The sequence below is a fragment of the Puntigrus tetrazona genome, chromosome 19 (genome assembly GCF_018831695.1).
Source record: "Puntigrus tetrazona isolate hp1 chromosome 19, ASM1883169v1, whole genome shotgun sequence".
In the NCBI taxonomy this organism is placed as follows: domain Eukaryota; kingdom Metazoa; phylum Chordata; class Actinopteri; order Cypriniformes; family Cyprinidae; genus Puntigrus; species Puntigrus tetrazona.
Genome location: NC_056717.1, coordinates 6418210 through 6429567, shown reverse-complemented (window position 1 = coordinate 6429567; position 11358 = coordinate 6418210). Strand labels below are relative to the sequence as shown.

The window sequence follows — 11358 nt, the reverse complement described above, 5'->3', positions numbered from 1 at the left end:
TTTAAGAACCTCAGGTCCCTACTGTGTCAGCACTGTCAGATATTTATGAAAACATTTGTTAAATGACGTAACGTCAACAGAGCCTAAACCCTGAAGGACAAGATTTGTTTGTCTTGTGATTTTCACGTTTTCTATAATGGCCGTGATATCAACTGTCACATATAAAGACAGAAGTTTTAGATACACTTTCTCAATTAGACAGGTAATTTTGGTATCTGAAGATTTGTTAATATTTGCCAGTTTCTGGGGGTGTCCGAGGAGGTTAGTCAAGTGCTGTAAAGGCAGAGCGTGTCACTGATGTGCTCTTATCTCATTACTGTAAACCAAACCGGTCTGTTAAACCAGTTCTCTTGTCTTTTCTTCCGCTGGCTGACTCTGTTGAGCACTCGTGTGAATTTAAATAGCCTTCAGGAAAAATCACAGTCGTTCACACGCGTCCGAACAAAACTTCCACCATGAAGCAGGCTCTTTTGTGGATTTTGCTTCTTACGGTGCTTTGTTCATTTGTGCGAAATGAAAAGGTAGGCTAATAAGATTTTGATCATATCTGAGGTGATTATAAACATCAAATTGCGAAGATATAGTCCAATAATGAATCAACAATGCAGCGCTTTAATATTGCAAGGTGCTTTACCTGGCAAGGTGAAGTGGGGTTGTCACAAGACTAGAGGAAGTTTATGGTCCACATAACAGCAAAAGCATGTTTGTGTCAAAAGTCCAAGTACCCGTATCTGTTTCTGTTGCAGTTACTTTGTTTTGCTTTTGTATAGTGCTCAGAACTGTCTTAAATGAGGATAAAGTGAATTCCGGTGTTGATCTGAATCTTTTAGTGAGCAAAAATTGAGGAAATACTCATTGTGATGTGCCTGCACAGAAGCTGTCTTTCAAGAGTAAACACAAGTGGCCTCATCTCATAGTTTTGACCCGTATCATTTCATGCCTTTACTTTTTTACCCGTACAGATCAATCCAGCTATGGTGGATGAGCAGCTGCTCTGGGTCGGTGGTGGAATCGGAGAAGTTCACACCTACAGAATTCCCCTCCTCACCTTCACTACTCAGGGAAGCCTTCTGGCTTTTGCAGAGGCCCGGAAGCTGTCCTTCAAGGACATAGGAGCCAAGTTCATCGCTTTAAGACGCTCCACAGACAGAGGTGTGTCAAATTAAGGCTAGCTCACCTGGTGAAAGACGGTCTATTCCCATTTTGTTCTCCAACCGTATCTTTCCTCTGGCGCGTTCTCAGGAGCCACCTGGTCTCCCACCTCCTTCATAGTGGACGATGGTTCTCTGGCAGATGGGTTGAATCTGGGTTCGGTGGTTGTGGATGAAGAGACTGGTGCTGTGATAGTCATCTACTCGCTGTGTTTCCACCGTTATCACTGCAAGCCCTCTAAAACCATGATGGTGCAGAGTCTGGATGACGGCTTCACCTGGAGCGCCCCACGAAACCTTAACCCTCAACTGGGGATCATGAGTTTTGTTCCTGGACCAGGCTTCGGTATACAGGTATACTTAGATGCCTAATTTCTTACCTGAATGCCTCATTTTCACCTTACTATCATAGACTCACATAGCCATGTAAGTGGCTACAATAAGTGCCAATTTTGAGGCAGAATATGGTTATGAACATTTTTCTTTGTTCTGAGAAATATTATGGAAGAAATCCAGTCGTTTCAAAATTAATTTGCATGCTATTGAAATTTAATAAAAAAAGATTTTGCCTCAGGTTCAAGATGGTCGTTGAACTTCACCAAGATGACCAACAGGAAGCTTTGGCCAGTGATATTACACCAAAACTTTTCTAATGTGACTTTTGTGCCTTTAGACCATAGCTTTAGAGCTCTGGTTTGCGATGTACAGTATAATGGTGCAAAAATGATCACAGTACCAAATATTTTAGACAATATAATACTAATACTCTTTTTTTAATTAATGTTTACACTATTATTTATTTAATTAAAAGTAATGTAATGCATTTATAAAGATATATTAATGTAAAAAAGTTTTCATGTATAGCATTAGTTAACACTAACAAATGTAGCTAGAAAGCTGTATGGTTTAAAACTTGTTTCGTGTGTATGATCTGTAAATTAAGTTGATGCGTTGATCACACAATTTAATAGTGTCACAGGTTATTTGCAGTCAGGCAAGGATCTGTTAGCAGCAGTGTATTGGTTAAATGAGACGAAACACTTGTGAGCACAAGGGAACTGAGAATAGCAAACCGACACTTTATCTAGACGGAAAATACTGAACTGAAACACAGGGTTAAACATACAGAGTATACAAAAACTAAAGTAGAAGAAACTGAGTAACCATGGAAACATAAGCACATACTTCAAAAAAGGAAACAAAACAAACTAGAAAAACCCAGATAATTAATAAAAAAAACTATGAAAATAAGAGTCAATGAACACAGAAACCTAGACAAAACATAAGCTAACTTTATTAACAGAGGCTGTCTCAGATAACGTGAATCCTCTCAACAGATGCTCAGATGAAATATGTTTATGTTCTGGAATATTCAAATAGAAACAGTTGGAGATGACCATTATTAGGTGTAATTAGTAATTTATTTCTGTTCTCAATGGTACACAAAATTGGAAATCAACTGCAATTCATCGTCAGATTTATTGAATTATACAGGATTTCCAGGAGACGTGTGCATTGCTTTCTTTAATGTTCCACCTGGAAACAAAGATGATGTGTAGCCAAACCCCCTCGTGGAAGAACACATCTGTTGTGTTTACGACTGACCATGAGTGAAATGATCTGAAATAACTGATACCATAGACAATGCAAAAACAAATGTCATTAAATGATTCTTCATGTATTTATCTAATGCTCGCAGAAACGTCATCCGCCTGCTGTTGGGCGTCTGGTGGTGTGTGGCCACGGCAGCATCGCCGGAGACGGTGTGTTTTGTATCCTGAGTGATGATCATGGAAACACGTGGAGATACGGAGCTGAACTGAAGAGCATTCCCTACAACCAGCGCAAAAACAACCTGGACTTTGAACCGGATGAGTGTCAGGTAGGAAGATGAACTTTTCACTATTCTGTTTTAGCCATATTTGTGGTTGTGTGATAAAAATATAGATCAGAAGAGTTTGTCTTGGGTTTCCTCAAAGCCAGTGGAGCTGGATGACGGCAGCATCGTGATTAATGTGCGCAACAATAGACACTACCACTGCCGCTGCCGTATGGTGGTGCGCAGTCGGGATGGAGGAGAGTCTCTGCCGGTGGAGGAGCTGGTGTTTGATCACACACTGGAGGATCCTGCGGTCGCAGCTGGAGCTTTAGAGAAGGAAGGAGTGCTGTACTTCACCAACCCAGCCAACACTAACAACAGTGAGCATGATGCTATCAGCGTTTCTCCATCCTGGTCACGGAGAACCTCAGTACTGCACATTATGGAGATCTGCCTTTTAACACACGCCATTAGGGAGACCTCCAAAATGTGCCGTATTGTGAGAAAAAGATTTAGTAACAAACTACTTTCTTGATCAGGTTAATTTAAACATACCTTGATTCTATATTATTTCTGTTTCTTTCAGTCTGTGGTTTTGTGTGTGCATCGAGAGATCAGCGTGTGTAAAAGCTCTTTCATACTTGTACATGCGGCTGTGAGCTACTTTAAATGTGGTGTTGTTTCCTCAGGAGTGAACCTGACCCTTCGCTGGTCTCTGAATCGTGGTAAATCGTGGGTGAAAGATACTCTGAAGATCTGGGCCGGGCCAAGTGGGTACTCATGTATGACGTCACTTAAAGGCAACGGAAGCGTGGATCATAAATACATCTATGTTATCTATGAAAAAGGCCAAAAAGACTATTTTGAGTCCATCTCCTTTGTGAAAATTGACCTGTACAGCGGTGAGTGAAGAAAGTCACTGATGGGCTGATTCATTTTAGAGAGAAAAAAGCAGCTTGATTAATGTTGCTTACTTTTGAAAATCAGTATTTGGGTAAAGATGGCTTTTATTATTTGGTCAAATTAACTGTCTGCCTTGTTTCCCCTAAACTAATAGGCTAATTTTATTTTCCTATTTTTCTCTTCCATCTCCAGACCCAGAATGGCTACAATAACCAAAAAACAAACAAACAAAAAACACAATAATATGCAGCAAAAGAGAGCAGATTTTATTAACATAATTCGCTGAAAGACAATTACAAAAAATGGGTTGAGGTCAAAATAACCAACTATGCTACACAGAAAAGAAAACAATACAGCAGCTAAGCTAACATAACCAGGTAATGTAAAACAAAATGGCACCCACCCTATAACCACAACAAAGTAAAATAAAGACATTAAAAATATTCACATTAGACAACTCAAGGTAACATTCACTTCTCTCTTTGAAGTCTTAATGACAAACATAAACAATGGGACAAAGGACAGAAGGTCTTTTTGCATAATCTTGACGTAAATTAAGGTAAAGTTACACCAAATCACCAAACTAAAGGCTTCACGAACAGGCAGAATTACAGGAGAAAACCAAACCCTCCCATCCAACTTTAAAAACTCTTTTGCTAAAGATTAAAAGATTGTGTAAGGAACCGGAATGCATTTACACTGAAGAAAGTACTTGTTCGTGAAAGAGGACAAAGAAATGATCTTGCTCTACCTCAAGCAAAACTCCTGAAGTTAGTTTATATAGTAGATATACAGTATATATATAATTTTAAAATGTAAGGTTTTATTTTTTTTATTATCTGTATATATTAATATTGATTTAAAATAAATGCATTATAACTGTTCAACTGAAACTGCTTGTGTGTAATGGATTAAAAATAAAATAAATCATTGCAGCAGGCACAGGACGTCAATATAACAGGTTGACATTGATGGCAGTATTTGATGCAATTTGACGTTGACTTAATGTTGGATGTTGGTTGACTTAATGTTGTTACACAACAAATATCAATATCAGTTGATGTCTGTATTTGACTTCAAAATTGCATAGACATTGGTCCCTCAACGTTGTAACAGAAGTTTACTTGCTGGGATATAATAATTATATAAGTCTAATTAATTATCCATTTTTCATTACTATATGTGACCTTTCATTTGGAGGAATAGAAGCTGGAAGAGTGACATTTTTACATCATGTCACTCAAATCTGAATGGTCTGATTTCAGTTTGTGATCTCTTAAGGCTGGGACACACCAAGCCACCTTCAACAACTATGGGTCAGCCTTCTTTATAGTGCCACGTAATAGTTTTCATCAGTTCCTTTTTAATTCTTGGACACTGTCTCTAAACATCCAATCAGAGTTCTCACTCTTGCCGATGGCTGACCGTTGGATTGGTGTGTCTTGGGCTATAACCTGCCCTGGAACAGGTTAGCTGTGGAGTGTAAGGTACTATGACAATGAACGCAGCTAAATGCTAGGTTGCCAGTCAGGCATAGACATGTGGCCACAATAGCAGACCGGTGTGTAAAACTTATTATAAAGAATGTAAATATTTCACAGAATGTAAATATTTGATCCTGATAAGTGCTCGTTGTCACAAACACGACAGCTGTCTTTCGTTCCATTTGCACATGCACTAATACAGGTAATCACGTCTCCATTTTTCTGGAGATATTGAAAATGTCTCCATTTTACAGTGCACTGAAAACAAAGATCAGTGTCACCAGTGGAGGCGTAAAAAAGAACATAAAAGGAAAAGTTTGCACAGTTTAACTCTATACCTTGCTACTTCTTTGAACATTTTTTTAAAAATGTAACAGCGTGTTTCTAATGAATGTCCAAATGGTCAGTGTAAGTGTAAACTATTAATTGCATTGTATTTTGTGTTTAAACCCCAAATTTTTGAGATCCTGCCAAAGGGCTTCTCATAGTACTTTTCCAGATCTTTTTGGAATGTGCACAAAAACCACTTCCAATATGGGCTGTTAGATTGGAGAGGGTTCAACCAAGTCTGCTCACAAACTCTTGCTATTTTGTAGTTTTTATATGGAATCCACTTATCTGATGATTTAGAACAATTATTGCTTTTAACTGCATCCCAGCAAAAATCTGTACAAAGCTTATTTGTTTCCTCATGATAGTGGCCATTGATTCCAGTTATTCTGTGTGAAAGTACACTGTGATCTCCATCATGGTTTTCTGTTTGGGTGCAGGTGGCTTTACAGAAGGGACACTGAACCCAACAGCACTGAGAGAACTGATCAATCAGAATCTCATCTGGTCTGTCCTTGAGGTCCAGTTTTTCATAAAATGTATCGTAGTTGAACTCTTTGCTTGTGTCAGGCATTATAGCAGGAAGTTTTGATGTTAACACTTCTTCAAGAAGGTTGAAATCATCAACATCATCATGTTTGACTCCACTGAAGTCTTTTTCAGAGAATATCAGCACATCTGAAAGCTGCCGTGTGAAAGTCTTCAACCACAAATCAGCATTTCCACTTTTTGTTTGAACACATTTAGTGGATTTTTAACAGCATCAATGATCTTTTTCTGCAGGAGTGCAATGTTTTTCTTCATCATGGGCAACACCCTGACACTGAAACAACAAGTCATATACTGACTGACTTCATCTTTGATTAAATTTTCAAAGTGTTCTCTGGGAAAATGTATGTAGTCCAGGTATGCACAAAAATTCTCCTTTTGTGCCAGAAAGTTCAGGATGTGTTTCTCTAGATTCAGTTTGCTTCCATTCAGTGAATTACAGTTTTGTGTAATTTCAGCTATCAAATGTCTTAAATGTCAAAAGACTTTGAGTAGACACTCTTCTCAATGCGCTCTTTAAGTTTTTGACACAAGATCTCACCAAAAATGACAGATGATGCCGCTCCCTGGAGGTGTTTCTGGAAAATACTGTAGTATTCCTCTTTCTTCTTCTCCAAATAGAGAACAGGATCGTTGGCTTCTCTAAACAGTTTGTGTTGTTGAGTGAATGTCTCATTTGCTGTTCTGAAGATGCACTGAACCAAATCAATAGAGAATTCATTCTTAAACACATATTTCACTGGTCCATCCTGATGTTGCCTAACTCTTGTCTTGATGTAATCTACAAGTTGCTGAATGCAGCTCACATTGAAGCCCATTTTTGCAATGTTAAATGACATGATCTTTTTTGTTATTTGGTGGGCAACATCCGTGACAAAGATTCTTATTTGAATTTCATCCTCTTTAGAGAGAGCACTATGAAACCTCTTTTTGGCTGCTCTGTAGGCATCTTTAATATGACATGTAAATACACTGGATTTCTTTAACTGTACATAATCTGAATAACTTGGTACAGAAAAAAACATCACTGCACTCACTGCTCTCACTCCAGGAGTCTACAGGAGCACTTTTATAGATGTCACTGAGGAGTAGTTTCACCTCTTTCATTATGTTAATGTCTTTGATTGGAGTATTTGTAATGATCTTCTTTACACACTCCTTCCAAAACAAATCAAACTCATTCTTCAGTGTTTCTTCATCTTTTGCTTCCTCTTTGAGTTTTAAGGCTTTTTTTCAAAAAGAGTGTTTTCATGATGTGTCCTCTGAGAATCAATCTTTTTCTTTAAGTCTCGCTGCTGAAGCATCCCATTTAATTTCCTATTTCTTTCTCTTATAATGTTTTCTTGAAGCTCTTGGATTTTTATATCAAAACTGTTTTTCCATTGAATCAGTATTTCAGCATCTGTGTCTTTCTCAAAGAATCCTGTCGTTGAGCTTTTCACTTTTTCACTTATCTCATTTAGCTGTATTTTAAGATCACTTTCCTTAACCTCATTAACTTCATTTTCTATTTTGTTGTGTAGTTTATACTCAATGTCCAGCATCGCACTCCAAAGTGTCCATGACCACTTGTTGTATTCTGTCTCCAGTCTCCTGTATGATTCAATCTCCAGAGAATTTTGAAAGCTAAACACAAATTGTTCATTCAGTAGAGACCCCCAAAGCTCTTGAATACAATCTTTTAAGTCTATCAGATTAATTCTATCTGATTTAGAGATATGAGTCATAATAGTCTCCTTCAGTTCTTGAATATTCTCACAGTAGTTTGGGTTTGTTGGTGCCATGGGTGGGTTGCCTTCCCACAGTTGAGCAAAGTACTTCACATCATCCTTTATATCAAATTCAATGACATCACTGAAACATTCTGCATCATAGACTTCCTCTTTAGCAGCGAGTTTTGTCATCTTATCCAGTGTCTCCTGCAGTCGTCTTCTTCCCTCCAGGTTTTTCTCCATAGCTGTGACGTCTGAAACGTTCTGATGCACAAACACACAGCTGGGATTCAGTTTGACCTTCTTCATCCTCAGGAAGGCCTGAACAACTATCTGGAGAATGTCCAGCATCTCAGTTGGGTTTTCTCCAAAGATGTTGATCAGTGTCATATTTGCTAGACCAACAACAAATGTGGCCAATTCATTGTCATGATGTCTTGTTGACCTCACAGAACTGCAAAGACCTTCAGTATCTACAACCAGAATATAGTCCAGGTTCTGCTGAACTTTCATCTCGTCTGACACTCTGAGCAGCTGCATGAAGGCTCCTCTGGTGCACGTGCCAGCGCTCACGGCAAACTCAAGTCCAAACATGGCATTCAGCATGGTAGATTTCCCAGAGCTCTGAACCCCTAAAACTGACAGCACAAACACTCGTATGTCTCCAAGTTTTTTGATAAGTTCATCTAGAACAGCAGTAATCCAGATCACAGGAACATGAGCAGCATCTCCATCCATCAGCTCCAGTGGAAATCCAGAGATCATCATCTCTGCTGCAAGTCTCGGTAAAGAAGAGATCTCAAACTTCAGGCCGACCTTGATCTTCTGCACAGATGAACATGACTCGTAGATCTGGCCAATCTCCCTCACAATGTGCTCCAAGCTGAAGGCTACAGCTTGAAGTTCCTCTGATATTCCTTCAAGCTTTGTTTGTTCAGTCTTAAGCTGTTCAGATTTCTCATTGTTATCTTTCAGCTGTAAGACCGTTGACCACTGTTCATTATACTTCTGATGAAGAGCAGAAAGGTCAGCTGAGGTATTTTCATCTAGGAGGATTCTAAGCCATTTTAGGAAAAACATCTTCTTTGCAGAACCCGAGTTCATTTCTTCAATGAAGATCTTTACAAACTCACTGATGTCATACTTATGCTGCTGTTCTCGGATTTCTATCAAATTTTTTTATACCCCTCTGTGTCCAATTCATTAGCTTGAGGTTGATGTAGTTCTTTGTTTTTTTGACACCACTGATGCCACAATTTCCCCTGATGGGGCAGAACTGACTCTTTGATTTCAGTCAGATTTTTATTCTCCAGTAATTTCATCATCTGCTGTGCTGCTTCTTTTGCGCTCCAGCAGTCATGATCCTTTTTCTCATCTACTATGATGTCTGATTGTTTGGACACATCTTCAAGAATGAAAGTGGAAGGTAATAATGAAAAACAATTGTTTATAGCTCTACCGAGGTCTTCTGATATATCTGACTGGCTTCTGTTTTTCAAACCAATTTTGTATTTTCCTTTCCATATAGACTTCAGTTTAGACATGAACTGAGAAACAGTAGCACAGCTTACTATTACAGCTTACCAATTTGGGTTATCTAAAACCAGACTCGAGAAAGACTGCAATTTTTGAATACCTACATATCTAATGAGATTTTTATCATTGTTATGGAGCATACTAGCTTCTAAATAACTTTAAGGCTAGCATAGCATTAGCAAACGTCACTGTAGTGTTTTCAAAAGGTCCCCAATAGATCAAAATTTTAATTTTTGGCTGTTAGTATGAATATGTTAGCCTTAAGGTTATCTCCTAGCTGTCAAAATACGCATTTTGATAATATTTATTATTGAGTTTCCCTCCAGCACTAATACGGATCTGCAGTTTCGACTGACATACCTGCACTTCAGAGAACAATATAAAATAAAATAAATAAATAAACCTTAAACTTCGCCCCCAGTCAGGTTAAGACAAAAAGGTAAAGCAGCTGAAAAACACTCGCAGATTGAGAAACGCCTTTTTTTTTTTGGTCAACTTTGGCATATTAAGAGACAGCCTCTCCGTGCGCCCCGACGCGCATCTAAAATCTGCCCAGAATGCTTTTCTACAGCAGTGTTATTGAGACCATGAATGGCAAAACGACAGCCTTTATCTTTAACAATATAAAGAGTACTGTCACGAAGAGATATAACACCGGTGCCATCTACCAAAATAAATTCGCTTACCTGCGTAAGTGTGAAGAATATCACCTGAGCTCGATAATGACCGTTTCTGCAAGTAGCTTCCTCTCAATAAAAATGTTTATGTCTTCTATATCCACTAAACAATGTACAGTAAGTTATTTAAAACAATCAATCTAATGCTCCATTTCATGACAATGTTTTTTTTCTTTCACTTTTTTTCTTATATATTGTGAAGAGTCAGCTGCCTCTCACCTAATTATCACCATCACCCCGTCCTTTATTCGCCGCCCCTCACCTGTGTGTGTGTGTGTGTGTGTGTGTGTGTGTGTGTGTGTGTGTGTGTGTGTGTGTGTGTGTGTGTGTGTGTGTGTGTGTGTGGCTGTCTATCTCAACCACAGACACAGACAGTGCTTTTTCTTTCTGGTGCAGTACGGATACAGACCGCCAGGTGTCGCTCTTCTACAGCGTAAAGTCGAGAGCGTCTGTTTTACTAAAGTCTAGGGACTTTGCTTGTACTTTGTGTTGAGCCATTGTTGTTTGCAGATCTGTGTTCACCATAAATGAAAACGTCAGTCTGGCTCGATCTATTGCAGCAACACTTTTTACCGGGAGGCTTTTGTTTTCCCTTCCTATACAAATCTCCCTAATTTTCCTACTACATTATATTTGCCAGTAAAAATGTTCTTACCAAGACATTTCAGGTAACTTCAGCTTGCTGCTTGCTGCTTGCTGGACATCAACTTTAATGGACGGAGCCGGTCAAGAAACGATCGACATTTAATGGTACGTTAATGCTGTTAACATGATGAGTAACTGATGTAGAAATAACAAAAGCCCATGAAACAGGTTTTGAGTCAACTGTCCAATTGCAAAAATGGGGAGAGGTTTTAAAGAGTTGAAATTCCTCAACCTTTCCTCCGGATTTGATGAGAGTTTGAATACAGTATATCATTGTTTAAAAATAGAAATACAAACACATTTTTACATCTCATCTTCTCATCTATTTCGGTGGCGATATTACTCAAAGAGTAAAGTTCATGCTAAATGAGCTATTATTTTGTCTTTTTCGTTCCTTTTTTGAATGCTACCCTACAATGTGATCAAAGATATGTACACTACACGGTGTCTGTGAAATGCTTGCAGTAGCATAGTGGGTGTTTAGCACATTCCTATGCAAATTGCTTTCAGTTCATGTGTATTTCATGGACAATTCAATGTCCTCAGTCGGAC

The 11358-nt window shown here is 38.6% G+C and overlaps 1 protein-coding gene and 1 pseudogene across 1 annotated transcript; one reads left to right on the top strand and one right to left on the bottom strand.

Moving 5' to 3' along the window:
- The first annotated feature begins 76 nt into the window (after positions 1-76).
- Positions 77-4101, top strand: LOC122323484 (sialidase-1-like). The gene is made up of 7 exons (XM_043217344.1): positions 77-521; positions 963-1152; positions 1243-1505; positions 2851-3033; positions 3131-3350; positions 3660-3872; positions 4066-4101. The coding sequence occupies exons 1-7, from the start codon at positions 456-458 to the stop codon at positions 4083-4085; spliced, it is 1155 nt and encodes a 384-aa protein (XP_043073279.1). The 5' UTR covers positions 77-455; the 3' UTR covers positions 4086-4101.
- A 137-nt stretch (positions 4102-4238) lies between these two features.
- Positions 4239-10420, bottom strand: LOC122323483 (annotated as a pseudogene).
- Between the last annotated feature and the right edge of the window lie 938 nt (positions 10421-11358).